At 45.5% G+C, this 16,703-nt stretch overlaps 2 protein-coding genes across 3 annotated transcripts in view; one reads left to right on the top strand and one right to left on the bottom strand.

Annotated features, from left to right (window-relative positions):
- Positions 1-96: 96 nt before the first annotated feature.
- On the top strand, positions 97-9,613 carry LOC139554916 (putative tyrosine carboxypeptidase MATCAP2). Of its 2 annotated transcripts, none has more exons than XM_071368191.1 (7): positions 97-422; positions 1,830-2,586; positions 4,648-4,791; positions 5,435-5,567; positions 6,000-6,305; positions 7,050-7,147; positions 7,924-9,613. In XM_071368191.1, the coding sequence occupies exons 2-7, from the start codon at positions 1,846-1,848 to the stop codon at positions 8,080-8,082; spliced, it is 1,581 nt and encodes a 526-aa protein (XP_071224292.1). In that variant the 5' UTR covers positions 97-422; positions 1,830-1,845; the 3' UTR covers positions 8,083-9,613. The 2 variants fall into 2 exon arrangements, with proteins under 2 accessions (XP_071224292.1, XP_071224291.1); XM_071368190.1 differs by having other exon boundaries at positions 1,826-2,586.
- A 3,794-nt stretch (positions 9,614-13,407) lies between these two features.
- The window catches only part of LOC139554921 (endonuclease/exonuclease/phosphatase family domain-containing protein 1-like), a gene marked incomplete in the record, with an annotated part of 35,205 nt that continues 31,909 nt past the window's right edge, over positions 13,408-16,703 (bottom strand). The window contains 4 exon segments of the mRNA XM_071368199.1: positions 13,408-13,927; positions 14,165-14,359; positions 14,518-14,662; positions 14,838-14,966. Coding sequence (XP_071224300.1) covers positions 13,740-13,927; positions 14,165-14,359; positions 14,518-14,662; positions 14,838-14,966 — 657 coding nt within the window.

The following is a 16,703-nucleotide window of genomic DNA, read 5'->3' as shown; positions in this document are numbered from 1 at the left end:
CACAAAAAATCGTATCTCTTATTTTTACTGAAAATAACAATCTCACAGAAGCACAAGTGTTTCTGTGTGACGTTGCCCGGGCACCATGGAAACAGCTCGTATCTGGTGTCTCGGCTCCAGAACTAACGTTACAGCGACACGACTGATGCCGATGAGCTCAAAATAGGACATTCTCTGCTAGCTGGTTAGCTGTTGTTATCGTTAATTGACCATAGCCAGCTAGTATTGTTCAGTTTGATCTCGCTAACCAGCGAGCTAGGTTAGGTTACTGACAGTTGGCAAGCTTGTTAGCTAACTAACGTTAATTGTTAGCTAGCTATAATAGCAAGCTAACGTTACTTGTTTTTTGCTTGGAAGACGTTGTCAAGAGGTTGACCGCAGAACAAAGTCTCAGAGGATGCTCGAATCAATAAATGTCACTGGTATGTATGCACTTTATCTGTGTATGCCTTGAATTTACTTGAATATTTCCAACCTGGTCAGAACGCCAGCAACAACAGAAACACACTGAACTTCAAACAGATACAATGCTTTATTGGTTACTGTTATGTAGCTGAGCATACTTTATGATGATTTTAAAGTGTCATCGTTATTAGGTTTATAACAGTTGTGCTGCATATATGCTCCATGTTCCTATCATTCTGCAAATGTTTTGACACTAACTTATCAGTAATGGAATGTTTTTTAGACATAATTACAAAGCTGTCATAAAGTAGTTACATGCTTAATAATAATAATGCATTTTATTTTAAGCGCTTTTCAAGACACCCAACGTCACTTTAAATAAAATCACACATTCAAATAAATAGCTATATAAAAGTACAGCCAAATTGTTATAAAAGTCTAAATATGCATTCTAACTTCCCGTAGCTATTGTACTGCATTACTTGTCAGTACTATACTTCCTCAAAAATCTAAATGAAGCTATTTTGCAGTGCAGCACGACAATTATTTTGTAGAAGAACTGCAAAAGACACCTGTTGCTGTAATATAGCAGAAAACATTGACATGGTCAAAAGGGATATTTATCCATTCTTAATATATTTGTTCCGTGACCAGCTACTGACTCCCTTATCTTTTGGAATGATTCAGCTTGGCAATGTTATCTGGAATGGTTTGTTTTCAAATCTGTTGTTGCCATGTGATCTGCTGAAGCCCTGAAGTGGTTGTGTTGTTAGTGCAGTGGTTGCATAACTTCCACATCAGCGCTCCTGTCTGAACAGAGTGGTTATACGGAGTGTGATGATGCTCCTGGTCATCCAGCCATCCCACTGGAGCTCAGGACACAAGGCTCTGCACAAGGGCTGCTACCCTGTCAGACTCTGGAGACATGATTGGAATAATTAGGTGACTAGGCCTACATCATAACTGACTGTGCTTTGTGCATAGAGAAATCAATGAAGCATAGTTGCTAGTCCCACTAAGGACTGCTGATACAATTGCTATAAAGCTGTAACTGCAGAGTATGTCGGATATGTCCATATGAGGTCTATGCACTGTGATTGTATGAAGGGGAGGAGGATAGTAGCAGCCTTTATTGCCCGAGGCTGATTGAGTCAGTGTTGCACTGTAAACCCAAACTGATGATATCACCTTCTGAGCTATTGAATAAACCTCTGTTAGGTTTCTCTGAACAACGCACGCATACAGCTTTAGAGCTGAACTGGCTGCAGACTGAAGACACTCCTCTGTGTCTTGTTCTGTAAGAGGATTATTCTATGTAGGTACTGTTCAGCGAGTGAGTGAGAGAATCTAAAATAAGTAAGCTGCTGCGTCAGCATTACTGACTCAACCCTCGGTCAGTCATCATCACTTGTTGTTTCAGAAAGGCTCCATTGGCCAGAGATGGAGCAGTCTAAGAAGTTCCTCCTTAGCTCGATGGTGCCGGTAGAGTTGGAGATCTCTAAGAAGTACTCGAGCCCCACGGTGCCAGACAAGCGGCCTGTGAGCCCCACTCAGGTGTGCCTGGAGAAGCTGTCATCCAGCATCCTCAAGGACCTCTTCACCACGGGAACCAGCAGCTACAATGTACTCCTGCAGGCCGAGGAGGAGGAGAGACAGAGCCCCAAGCACTCCCCGTACCGCAGGCACAAGAAGACTGTGAGATGTGCCTCTACAACCTGCAGGTCACACGACAGCCACCACTGTCCGTCTGTAACTCCTCTGTTACTGTTGGGCCAGCAGGGCAGCGGAGACACCAGGCTCTCCTCCCACCACCATGTCTTCTCCTCCGCCTCAGGGAGCTTCCCCAGCGGGCCCAAGCCAGCCCACAGCACCAAGGTCCTGGGTAGCACCATGTGCCTGTCCCCGCGCCCTGTCTCCCGGCCCCGGAAAACCTGCTTCACCAGCTCACCCCGTACCAAGCTGCCCTCTCTGCAAAGAGGAGGGGTGATGCGGGAAGGGGAGAATCCCGGGGTCAAGAAGCTCTGCATCCTCACTGCCATCAAGCCGTCCAACGTGGAGAAGGAGAAGGTGAAGTTCTTCAAGTCGGACTTCAGCTACAATCCTCAGTTTGAGTACAGCAACCCCGTGTCTCCGCTGGTGCTGGCTCGCCACAACAACGCCTCCGACCGCTTTCTGACACAGGTGAGACCCATGTAAATTTATTAATAGCACTTTTCGGCCATTTTAAACCAGAAATCTACCTACACATCAGCTAACACAGTGGAGAGGTGAGGAGTGAAATACCATGTCAATTACTGTCACAGGTAAGTGTAAGGCCAGGAACGGGAGACAGGTTTTATACAACTATTTTCAGCAAAGGCAAGAGGTAGACTGAGCTGAAGTAAATCTGGCCACTCAGTGAAAGCCACGCAACCAGGTAGCAGACAAATCCTGTCAGACAAGATTGGATGGATTATTTGGGAAAAACTTGCTTTAAAACTCCAGCTTAACACACCAGTCAGGAGATAGAAAGAGATACCAGTGCTCTCTCAGTCTGAGCTGTAGGGTTGAGGCAGAAAATATTTATCCACATTAGTATGTATCAAATGGATATCCACATTAGCCCTTATTCTGGGCAGATATCCAACAAGCTACTCTACCGACAGATCAATAGTTGAGTATGTTAAAAGTCATGTTGTGATTACCCCAACAAGAAAGACAAGAGAAATCAGACACCGTAAAGGTTAATGGATACATGAATAGGAATGCACATCTTTGTATGATACATAGATAGTTAGCGGAGCTACAAGAATGAATTGAGGGACAAATACGTTTCCAATAAAAGGCCAGAGGTTTATGCTTTAAAGTAATGAGTACTACTGTAAATCACAAGGATTGTACTAGATAGGCCGCTGTCTAAATTATAGTTCAGTAGAATTAATAGTATGTAGTCTGGTCTAGTGTTTTGAGTGCGGTTTGAACTTAGTAGCATCCCCTCAGGTGTTCTGTTGCATGCTAACTACCTGGGTAACACTAGTATACTGATAGTAACATATGGCAGCCTCTTTAGTTGAGTGAAGACTACAGGAAATGCACTGTAAAGTGATCCTGTGGAGGACATTGCAGTTTGTGCTATCATGTTTTCTTTCTTCCACTCCTGGCACCAGTCTTGTTTTACACACTCCCAGTGTGTACAACTGTGTGTCCATTCATTCTACTGATGTAGATTTAATGTAGAAAAGGACACCTTTTTTGTTAGATACTCCATGATCAGAATGAACTGTTATTAAACCTAAATAAACGATGAAACACAAATTAGGCTATCTGCCCAACTTTAGGAACTGATTTACTCTATGTGACGTGAACAGGTAATTGTAGTATTGCATAACAACTCCAGTTACTGTACATTTCACAGAACTGACTTGATTTCTGGTCTCTACTTGATCTCTGTGGCGTGTGTGCTGGGGCGAGAGAGAGGATGATCTCTAATGACCTGTAGAGAGTAGGGACTGTCTATTAGGCCTAGTCCACAGCCCTGAACACACACTAGAGAGAATGGAGAAAGCACTGACCTGTTCTGCCCCGACCTGGCTACAAAATGACTCCAAGTGCTATTCCCAATAGGGAGCTATTTATATAGCTCAGGGATGGACAACTGGCAGCCCACGGGGCCCTGCTCAAGGTGCAAATTCAAAATTTGGTTGTGCATCAACAGTTTTTCTATTGTTATGTCAGTCACTGATAGTCACTTAATTAGCCCATGTCAGCAAAACATTTGTCGATTGTTAAGTTATTCTAGCGGACTGCTATCTAAATGTGAAGTAATCAAGGGCAAATTAAAGCCCTATGGCAAAATGTGTAGAATTGTAGGAAATTACCTGTAAAATTGCTCATTTTCTCTACACCCTATGGCAAAATGTGTGGAATTGCACAAAATTAACTCTAAAACTTGGGGGCAACTGTGGCCCATCATGATGAGTTCAGATTTTTGGAGTCCCCAACCCCCATTAAAGTTGCCCATCCCTGATATAGCCTAATTATAGGGAGCTGTTTTCTATGCAGTATATCCCTTCAAACAAATCAACTGAAGGATGAGACAAGTTCTTGTTATTTTCCTCAATATCATCTGAACACAAGTTGCACTGGAACTGAATCAAGCCTTTGTAGCTGTATCCTTACCAAGATAATACCGCAGTCCATCATTAGATTTGAACATAATGTTGTCTGTTAGTTGATGGCATGTCATTGTGTTTCTCCCTACAGGCGGTGCGTATCATGGAGTTGGCCCTCCAGAAGTATGGGAACTATGAGAAGTTTGAGCAGGCCACAGGGGGCAACTTGCTCACCAAAGGCCGGATCTGGTACCTGGTCAAGAAGTACATGGAAAAGGAGGGGTGTATTGGGGAGGTGAGAGAGCATCTTGAGTAATCTGATCCTAGATCTGTGGTCAAGGGCAACTTTTACCTGGAGAAAGGTAGAAGGTACCCCTTAACACAGATCCTGGGTCAGCTATGTTTTAACCATCTAATGGCTATGCCAGAGAGCAGTTCCCAGGTACACCTGGGTATAAAAGAACAGCCACACAGATACAGGAGAAGGCTGACATCCCCGCGGTGACAGGCAGCTTGTACAAGGTTTCCGTTTCCCTTAGCACATCCTCCTGACCCCTCTGTTGGCCCTGTCGTTTTTGCTGAATAGATGAATAATAACCTCTGACATGTTCTGAGCCATGAAGGTCATAGAGAATACAGGAAACAGCCAGAATAAACTACCAGGCTGCCAAGACGGGCTGGTTCGCCATGTTCCTCCTAAATCTCCCCCCCAAAAATCACTATAATTAACATTCTGCACACCCCAATCAGAACAATTCCCTCATATGACGTAACCGCCACACAGTCCCCTCCCCACATAGTAACCCCATATCCTGCTTTGGTACTGTAGCGCTTATTAAGGTACACATTCCTTAACTACATATCTCTCTGTGGTGTCTTTGCCAGATAGTGCTCCATATGAAGTGAGTCTCAACATCACTCCCTCTGTCTGTTGTCAGATAGTGGTCAATGTGACAGACGACCTCCTCTCCAGAGCGTCCATGACGGTGGTGAACAGCCGGCCTACTCTGACCATCAACATTGCCACAGCCCGGGAACACTGGCTGGAGGGCATGCTACGACATGAGATCAGTGGGTAGTATAACTCCATTATACCTCTATCATGCTTAGTTTTGTCAAGAGGTGCACAAATCTCAGTGTTTTTCCAGTATTACAGCCACACAGTAATGTCTTTCAAGGGTCTTTCGATGCACACAGTTTCTCCTGGATCACGGAGAATGGATCAGGAGTGTTAGGTTCAAAACATGTCTTGGTTCATAAGAAGCACATCCGCAACCACAGCACATTTAAATTAACACAATCATTACTCATGGTACTGGACCACTCAATACTGAACTTGCTGTGTGCTGCCTCGGCCCACTACTCTGCTCTGCTGTACTCAGCAGCACTGTTATTTTTTCTAGGATGAGGTCAGCTTCCATGTACATTGTCAATGGGTCTCTTCACCCTGTTGGTGCAATATAGCCACTGTGGTCATTTCCTGTGTCTGTGCCCTCTCCCCAGGCACACACTACTTCCGGGGAATCAACAACGCCCAGCAGCCGTGGAGCAGCGGAGTCGGCAGGAAAAAGCACAACCTCCGACCTTTGAACCCTACTGAGGAGGGGCTGGCCAGCATCCACTCTGTCCTGTTCCGTAAGGACCCTACCCTGTGGAGGGCTGCCTTGCTCTACTACACTGTGTACCATGCCAGCCGCATGTCCTTCTCTCAGCTGTTCCACAGCCTGGGACGCTTTGTCCAGGACCCCAACACACGCTGGGACTACTGTGTACGAGCCAAGAGGGGGCAGACCGACACTGCACAGCCTGGTAACTAACACAGACACACACGTTTGTTCACACGCCCATACATAGGCATTCCTGCATGCAGGCACACACTTATCTCTAGCTTTAGCCTTTTATCCTACTGGAGTCAGCATTTTCTACCAGGCCTTGGGTGTTATGAGTTATGATGTAATGAACTTGGGCTGTTTCAGTACGTACTGATTGTCACGAATACTACCGAAGGTGACTCCCCTTCCCGTTCGGGTGGCGCTCGGCGGTCGTCGTCGCCGGTCTACTAGCTGCCACCGATCCCTTTTTCCTTTTCGTTTATGTCTGTCTAATTGTTTTCACCTGTTTCTTGTTGGGGTTTTGGGAGGTGTACTATTTAGGTTAGTTTCGCCCGCTAGTGTTTGTGCGGGCTTATTTTGTGTGTTCATGTTACGTCGGGAGTGGATTATTTGATTGTGGGTTTTTCGCTGTCCAGCTTATTTTAAACAGTGGTCTGTGGGTTGTGTTTGCACCTTTGTTTTGGCGTCACCCCTTTTGTACCTGTTCCTGTTTTCACTGTGGACATTAAAGCGTTTTGTTCCCGTAAAACTTTTGCTCTCTCTGCGCCTGACTCTACACCCATCATTCACCTGACGTTACACTGATGTCATCTTGATGGGCTTGTTGTATATTTCAGGTTGTTTCAGAACGTACTGATGTCATCTTGATGGGCTTGTTGTATATTTCAGGTTGTTTCAGAACGTACTGATGTCATCTTGATGGGCTTGTTGTATATTTCAGGTTGTTTCAGGAAGGACCAGGTGTACCTGGACGGCATCCTGAAGATCCTAAGACACAGAGAGAGGATTAACTTCCAGCTGCTCATGTCCCTGGGGAAGGTGGGTAACGGGGTCTGTTTAATGTGTCAGACTAGAACCCGTAGACATAGCAAGAGTAGGTTTATCAGGAGGCTGCCTAACCGGCTAACAAGGTAACCAATTCTTATTCTATGGTCTGCATCCTATGCCTTTTTGTGCATAATGATTATTTTTCAAAGGGTTTGCATTAAACTGCAGACAGGAGACACAAAGGCAATACGTTGGATGTGTTTGACTGCACAGCTTTCATATTATTCTCCTCTCTTCCTCTCTCCTTCACCATAACGACAATGCTTATGTGCACATGAAATTGAATGAGATGCCAGGTTGAATAAGCTTATGTAACTACAGCTGTATGAGAGAGCAGAGCAGACCATGTTATTCTGCTGAGAAGAATGACTTCAGGCATAGGGAGGGAACACATGACTCACAATGTGTTTCACACAGATGGGCTTCCAGTGTTACTGCTGTCTGTCCTCCTAGGCTTATCTGTATAGCACAGGTGGCCAACCCTCCTAGAGAGCTACTTGGTATGCAGGCTTTTGTTCCTGCCCTGCTCGAACACATCAATGAGCTGCTCATCAGGGCAGTTCCAGTTGTGTTAGAGTAAGGCTGGAACAAAAGCCTGCCAGGAGGAGGGATGGCCAGTGGCACTCCCTGCTTAATAGAAACCTTATTTTATTAAATTAGCACAAATTCCATTTTGATTGTTTCTGTCTGTCTGTTTTATTTTGCTTGTTCTAAAATACATTCGCATGATTTCCATCTTGATTGTTCCTGTCTGCCTGCCTGCCCAGGTGTCGTACGAGGATGTGGATCGTCTGAAAGGCCTGGCGCTGATGGAGCATGTGAGGATACCTCACTTCCTGCAGGACACGGCGTGCTACGCTGAACAGCTGGAGAAGATCATGGAGGTCAACCAGCTGACTGACGAGGAGCTCAGGGTGCTCATCTGAGACATGGAGGAGTAGAGGGCCTGCTCACTCAGTTACTCCAACACATAGCTTGTACAGGTTAACAGCAACCTGACCAAGATCCATTTGGGATTGAAATGTTATGTATATAACAAAGGCATAGAGGTTGTTATGAGGTATGTGTTGGAGTAAGTGAATGTGCGGGTCCTTCTGGCCCGTGTACCCCATGAGAAGTGACGATACGCTCCTCATCTGAGCATGCCCAGAAAGAGGTGACCCCTGACCCTCCAGCACACCTTACCTCCACCGAGCTAATGAGCTACCGGAACCTCATTAAAGTCAGTGGCATAATTCACAGTGACATTCCTGCATCTCTCACCATCAGTACCATCCCCAACAGGCAAAATTGCATGTGATGTCATGATGATGTCATTTCTTGGTTGTAAACTGTCTTTCCACCACATATGGTAGCTGTGTGACGTGACATGACTTGTGCAGCGTACTGTATTGTATGTAGGGTTTCTCTCTCCATTTCTCCATCTCTCTATCTCTCTCTTGCACCCCAAAGCCAAGTGTAGTTCTTTTTTCAAACTCCTGTTCCAAAGACTAAGGGGTTCCTATACTAATGTTTCTAAACAGAGTTTTGCCGTACTGGTTGGTTGCTGTTGTTATAGTTGATGTTCAGGTAATGACCCATGAACCAGAGAGTGTGTGTGTTTGTCAGGGTTGGGCTGCAGTGAGAGACAAACAGAAGAGAGACGGCTTTGGTATCATAAAAGCACAACATTGACTCATGATGTGCCAGGTCGCAGTGGAGAAAGGCATGTGGAAGAGGCAACCCAACGAAGCACAAGACGGCAGCATAGTGCTGAGATAGTAGGATTGGGACAGCATAGAAATGCATTGTGAATCATATGTATTTGTGCCCAGTTGACATATCCTGCAAGAGGTTACCTTCGTGCAGCAATCCCTCCAAAACACCCACTTTCTTACGATTTGCACTTTTCTCTCCAGCGTTGAACTGCTTTGTTTCTGGCGGTTTCCTTAGAGATAACCTTATAACCTTACACTGATGAACTCTCCTTTCTGCATTTTAAAACTAACCAATAGGCCTAGTGTTTTTAAAGGCACGGTGTAACAGTAATATTGTACTGTAATGTTTTTCTCCTTTTTGTCAAACATGATTAACAGGTTGTTGATGTTCTGGCTTTTGGTACCTGTTTTGAGAACTGAACACTGTGATATTTGATAAATATTGTTCAATTGACACTTTCAACTAGCCTGGTCCTAGATCAGTTTGTGCTCTCTTGCCATTAGTTATTTACAATGACCATAGGAGTTGGCAGGATAGCACAAACTGATCTGGGACCAGGATAACTTTGACCTGATGTAGGTAGCATGTTTGCTGCCGCTACTTCACCACAAATGGCCCTGGGTATGATCCAACTGTATGATGAGCACTAGTGTTTATAAGTGACATTGCGCTATGTATTGTATTGTACTGTATTTTAATGCCTCCTGATGGTCACTGAAGCCCTGGGAATCCCTAATAAAGCGGATCCATCACCTTGGAGACGTGGCTTTGTGTCTCTGTCTGTTCTTAATCTGGGGCCAGAGGTGTTGAAGTCGCCTTGTCCCATTCATTCATCTCAGGTTTCACTGTGAAACGACTCCATTGGGGCTCCATGTTGAAAGGCACCTACAAGCACTGACATGCTGGACAATTGGCCTCTGTCCACACGGAGACGACCCAGAAGAACAGGGCCTCTTATCCTGGGCGTCCACTCTGCTCCAGTTAAGAGTTTTCATTTTGTTAGGGCGTGAAGTGTATTTCACATGGCTTGGAAGCCAACCATAAATATTTCACAGAGACATTTTGTTTTAGAGGCTTGTTTGGTCGAAGTGGGTTAGATGTTTATAGGACAGGGGTGACAGCTGAAGTGTGGGTGGGCTGAAGGAGGGGAGGCCTCTGTTGTCCACATTTTTCACCACTAGAGGATCGTCACATCTACTACTTTCTCCACAACTCCATAAGGGAGAGATGTGATTTGACTGATATGTAAAGAATCACTTAAAAACTGAAAAAAGCGTAAACTTAACCCCCAACATCATGTCAATGATGAAAGTAGAATCATGAATATTACAAAAGGAGCATTTTACTTTGAACACATTCAATCCTAATGTGACCGCCAGTATTGAGCAATAGTAACCATAGTCATACTGAGGATATGATTGTATATATGTCATCACAGACCAAAGGTTGTCTCTGAACTTCCTCAACCTGCAATACATGATGCTGACAGTGACATAACCATAGAAATAGAGGATGTAACATCCCCCAAGTACAGTTCACTCAGACAGGTGCCACTGAAAGAAGAACTTGGCTGAACTGAAACAGATCAGCTGTCGCCAGAGCAGAACTCCACACTTTCCAGACACACTTATCTTCAGGATGTGAACGCTTCCAAATAGATATCTCAGACACTAATAATCCTTATTTTCACATTACTCATATGGTTGGAATGCCAGGTCTACCTTTTTAGGAGACTGATAAAGAATACTCTTCAATGTCTGCCCACATGAAAAGATACTTAACTTTACTTACTATAAAATTCTATCGTAAACTGTAGTATACTGTAGAATACTATACTACACACTATAGTATCCCTCGATCATGTGTAGGACTTACTATAGAATATTGTAATATATTGTAAAATGCTATAGTAAATTCTACAGTATTATCTGAAAAAAAACACTGTAGTAAATAGTACAATAAGGTCTGCAAAAACACTCAAATTGTTTAACCCTTTGCCTTGATGACAGCTTTGCACACTCTTGGCATTCTCTCAACCAGCTTCATGAGGTAGTCACCTAGAATGCATTTATATTAACAGGTGTGCCTTAAAAGTTAATTTGTGGAATTTCTTTCCTTCTTAATGCATTTGAGCCAATCAGTTGCGTTGTGACAAGGTAGGGGGGTATACAGAAGATAGCCTTATTTGGTAAAAGACCAAGGCCATATTATGGCAAGAACAGCTCAAATAAGCAAAGAAAAACAACAGTCCATCATTACTTTAAGACATCAAGGTCAGTCAATCCGGAACATTTCAACAACTTTGAAAGTTTCTTCAAGTGCAGTCTCAACTGGCTCTCACGAGGACCGCCACAGGAAAGGAAGACAAAGAGTTACCTCTGCTGTAGAGGATGAGTTCATTAGAGTTATGCTTCACAGAGTTCAAGTCACAGACACATCTCAACATCAACTGTTCAGAAGAGACTGTGTGAATCAGGCCTTCATGGTCGAATTGCTGCAAAGAAACCACTACTAAATGACACCAATAAGAAGAAGAGACTTGCTTGTGCCAAGAAACATAAGCGATGGACATTATCCTGGTGGAAATCTGTCCTTTTGTCTGATGAGTCCAAATGTAAGATTTTTGGTTCCAACCGCCGTGTCTATGAGACACAGAGATGGAGGAGGTGTGATGGTGCTTTGCTGGTGACAATGTCAGTGATTTATTTAGAATTTAAGGCACACTTAACCAGCATGGCTACCACAGCGATACGCCATCCCATCTGGTTTGTGGGACTATAATTTGTTTTTCAACAGGACAATGACCCAAAACACACCTCCAGACTGTGTAAGGGCTATTAGACCAAGAAGGAGAGTGATGGTGCTGCATTAGATGACCTGGCCTCCACAATCATCCGACGTCAACCCAATTGAGATGGTTTGGGATGAGTTGGACCGCAGACTGAAGGAAAAGCAGCCAAGTGCTGAGCATATGTGGGAACTCCTTCAAGATTGTTGGAAAAGCGTTCCAGGTGAAGCTGGTTGAGAGAATGCCGAGAGTATGCAAAGCTGTCATCAAGGCAACGGGTGGCTACTTTGTAGAATCTAAAGTATATATTTTGATTTGTTTAACACTTTAGTTACTATATGATTCCATGTGTTATTTCATAGTTTGGATGTCTTCACTATTATTCTACAACGTAGAAAATAGTAAAAAATAAATAAAAACCCTTGAATGAGTAGGTGTATCCAAACTTTTGACTGGTACTACATGAAATTGGTAAAACAGTATGTAAACATTATTAAAGTGACCAGTGATTCCATGTCTATATACGTACATAGGGCGGCAGCATCTTAGGTGCAGGGTTGAGTAACCGGGTGGTAGCCAGCTACTGACAGTGACCAAGTTCAGGGCAGGGTACTGGGTGGATGCCAGCTAGTGATGGCTATTTAAGATAGCTGTTTTTCAGTCTCCACTTTGATGCACTGGTACTGTCCACCTTCGGTATGATAGTGGGGTGAACAGCCCATGGCTCAGGTGGTTGATGTCCTTGATTATCTTTTTGACCTTCCTGCGACATCAGGTGCTGTGGGTGTCCTGGAGGGCAGGCAGTGCACCTGGTGATGCGTTGTGCAGACCGCACCACCCTCTGGAGAGCCCTGCGGTTGCGGGCGGTGCAGTTGCCGTACCAGGAAGTGATATAGCCCGACAGGATGCAGTCAATGGTGCATCTGTAAACATTTTGTGAAGTACTTACCCAGAAAGACTCACAGCTGTAATCGCTGCCAAAGGTGAGTAACATGTATTGACTCAAGTGTTCAACCCCCCTAATAAATAAAACCCTAATAAGATATTAGGGTTTTATTTTTCATTTAAAAAGAAAACAGTATGTTGTGTAATTGACAAGAAATTACATTTAAATCTATTTTAATCCCACCGAAACACGAACACCGTTCTCCTCTCTCTACCACGGCAAATGTAGAAAAAGTCAAGTGGTGTGAATACATTCTGAAGGCACTGTATACAGTAGTTCAGAGTTGTTTGTGTGTGTATGCATACACATACTGTATGCTATCTTCATCTGGTCAGACAATGTGTTGAAAGGAGCTAGTAATTGGTTGCTGGGCTCCATGCCAATTTTCCTCATTTCCCCACACACACACACACACACACACACACACACACACACACACACACACACACACACACACACACACACACACACACACACACACACACACACACACACACACACACACACACACACACACACACACACACACACACACACACACACACACACAGTGCCCACTTACACAATTTAATAGAACAGCTTTAAATGGCTTCAACAGCTAAGCTCCAACCTCCCATTTCACTCTGACTTAAATGTACCAGTATTACTGTGCAGCAGTGTGCAAGCTATAAGCTACAGCCACTTTAGGTAGGTCACGGGCACACGTACAACAGAATCATGTGAAATTCACATTAGTTGTGTTTGCTTGTATCATATTGAACAAGCTAGGGCTCCGGTGGTTGGATCTCATATATAAGATCAGTCGACTGGACACAAAGGGAATGTCTATTCATTTCCTTTTATTTCATATACATATTAAAAATGTTTTTGGCACACTCATGTCTGTCTATAACATACATATATACACACACCTCTTAAATTATTTACTCCAAAACAATGTCATGATAGTCTCTACTGTACATTGATAAAGGAAACTAAAAAGGCAATCTCGGTGCTTCAATTCACATTCGTCAGGTAAATCCACCCGTTGATCCACTGCAAAACCAGACCAAAGCAGGATCCAGTCCAGAGCACAGTCAGGTCAATTTGACATGTCATGATGTCACAATCTCCCGCCACATCTGTATGTCCGTGGCGACCGCGAGTGGTCGTCACCGTTCGTGTTTCGACATACTTTCTCCTCTCTCTACCACGGCAACTCTGTTTCTCAGCTCCTTCAGCGCCACGCCCACAAAGAACTCGGCCATGACAGGACAATGGTCGGACGCCACCCCGCCCCACGACCAGTTGTCAGGTATCCAGGGGTTGGTCAGGCCCTCCCGCACCACCACGCAGTGACCTGCAGGGGGCAGCACATACATGGAGATACATACAGGTCAGAGGTTAAACATTCAGATAAAATTCCTGGTGGCACTCAAATCACTCCATAGCCAAGCTCATCACAGTAACAGACATGCAAATCGAGCATTCATGTGCCAATGGTTAGATTGGTATCTTATTGCAGTGGGCATAACTAGAACGGTATGAATGCTACATATTCTGACACACAGTTACATCTGTAGACAGACAGACGTACCTGCGTAGATCTTCTTCAGTGACTTGCTGACCCAGATGTTGTCCAGACAGAGGGAGCCCTGGGGGAAGCGGGTGCTGATGTTGGTGAACATGTTGGGGGGCACCAGGGGGCTCAGCCGCTCCTTCCTCAGCTGGTCTAGCTCACTGCTCTGGGGGGAAAGGCCAAAGTCCCCCAACACCACCAGGCCCTTCTGAACTGTCACACAGAAACCACAGATGGACATTAGCCATGTAGCGACGTCAAATAACCGAATGCAATAACCCACTGAGGAAGAGAAAGAGGGTAAGAATAATGGAAGAGAAAGAGGACATACGTTTTGAAAAGACAGAATAGGGTGACCTTTAGCTACTGACCTTTCAGTGCCTTCTGGATACTAGAGGTCAGTCTGTGGGCCTTGACTTCCTCAGAGTGGTGGTTCCTAACGTTGGACTCCTCAGCCCCAGACACGGCCGGAGCTCTCATGTGGACATTGACCATCGTCAGCTCAGACGATCCAATCTAGTCACATATTAACCATTAACATTATTTTAGTCTGTCCGGCAGGACATTATATGGTTATAATGGTATTGATAGGGGCAATAAAATGAGTAATGCGTTCTGTTACAGTCATTGTATGATCATCATTTCAGCATAGGGAGATCCCACAAAACACACACACTCCCTGTTGACTTACATAAAAGTGGGCAAGATACGGCCGGGCGTGTTTCCCATTGCCGTTGACAACAGGACTCTCCAGGACGGAAGCATCTTTCAGGTCAATCCCAGAAGAGCTGTCCCACAGGAACCCAGAATAACTGACTCCCTGATGGGAGAGAGGACAACAGACAGACAGCAGTGAAGAAAGGAGACTAGTCAAACTTCCAGAAAACCCTTGAACCAGAATTGGAGTCAACTCCCAAAGCCTGAGCTCAGTCTCTATATCACTAGGGAGAAGGGGGGGGGGGGGGGGCTAAGTGTTTCCTGATCTGCCCTCTCTAAATATAGAGAGCCTGGGGATGTCTGGCCTGTATACAGTAGATGAAGGCATGGCTGTATCTTCAGTTCTCCTCTCTGTTAGTTAAATGAGATCTCTCACCTAGGGAAGTATAAGCCTCTCTGAGTTCTGGTGGGTCTGCCCCTGGGGCAGGAGGGGATCATGTGCTGGGGTAATGGGGGGGGGGAGATTAACAGGAGGGTGAGACACGGTCAGCATCACAGACAGCGAGCCAGATAGAGAGACAGACAGAGAGACAGACAGAGACAGACGTGTGTCATAGATAATTAAGGCCAGAGAACAAGGCCAATGCAGCAGAGCCTCAGACAGATATGATACCCACTGGCTACATCCTCCTGCTGCTAATTCAATGGAGCTTTCTAAACCGTGTGCAGAAAGCAGACAAACACTTGCACAAAAAAAAACGAATCAAATTGTACACACACACACCACCAAAAGCCATTATAAAAACTAATCGAATCGTACACGGAGATCCTGCTCTATAGTGAACAGGTCAGAGAAGCAGCAGAAGAGTTATAGCTCCATTCCAGAGCATCTTCACAATACGGCTCCTTGACAAACTGCAGATGCTGACAGTGGCAGGACTAGGAGAGGGAGGCTTGACAGTGGCAGGACTAGGAGAGGGAGGCTTGACAGTGGCAGGACTAGGAGATGGGAGGCTTGACAGTGGCAGGACTAGGAGAGGGAGGCTTGACAGTGGCAGGACTAGGAGAGAGAGGCTTGACAGTGGCAGGACTAGGAGAGGGAGGCTTGACAGTGGCAGGACTAGGAGAGGGAGGCTTGACAGTGGCAGGGAGGCTTGACAGTGGCAGGGAGGCTTGACAGTGGCAAGACTAGGAGAGAGAGGCTTGACAGTGGCAGGACTAGGAGAGGGAGGCTTGACAGTGGCAGAGAGGCTTGACAGTGGCAGGACTAGGAGAGGGAGGCTTGACAGTGGCAGGACTAGGAGAGGGAGGCTTGACAGTGGCAGGACTAGGAGAGAGAGGCTTGACAGTGGCAGGACTAGGAGAGAGAGGCTTGACAGTGGCAGGACTAGGAGAGAGAGGCTTGACAGTGGCAGGACTAGGAGAGAGAGGCTTGACAGTGGCAGGACTAGGAGAGGGAGGCTTGACAGTGGCAGGACTAGGAGAGGGAGGCTTGACAGTGGCAGGGCTAGGAGAGGGAGGCTTGACAGTGGCAGGACTAGGAGAGAGAGGCTTGACAGTGGCAGGACTAGGAGAGAGAGGCTTGACAGTGGCAGGACTAGGAGAGAGAGGCTTGACAGTGGCAGGACTAGGAGAGAGAGGCTTGACAGTGGCAGGACTAGGAGAGAGAGGCTTGACAGTGGCAGGACTAGGAGAGGGAGGCTTGACAGTGGCAGGACTAGGAGAGAGAGGCTTGACAGTGGCAGGACTAGGAGAGAGAGGCTTGACAGTGGCAGGACTAGGAGAGAGAGGCTTGACAGTGGCAGGACTAGGAGAGAGAGGCTTGACAGTGGCAGGACTAGGAGAGAGAGGCTTGACAGTGGCAGGACTAGGAGAGAGAGGCTTGACAGTGGCAGGACTA

This window comes from Salvelinus alpinus, chromosome 26 (genome assembly GCF_045679555.1).
Source record: "Salvelinus alpinus chromosome 26, SLU_Salpinus.1, whole genome shotgun sequence".
NCBI lineage: Eukaryota > Metazoa > Chordata > Actinopteri > Salmoniformes > Salmonidae > Salvelinus > Salvelinus alpinus.
The sequence above is the reverse complement of the archived record's forward strand: the minus strand, read 5'-3'. Positions and strand labels throughout refer to the sequence as shown.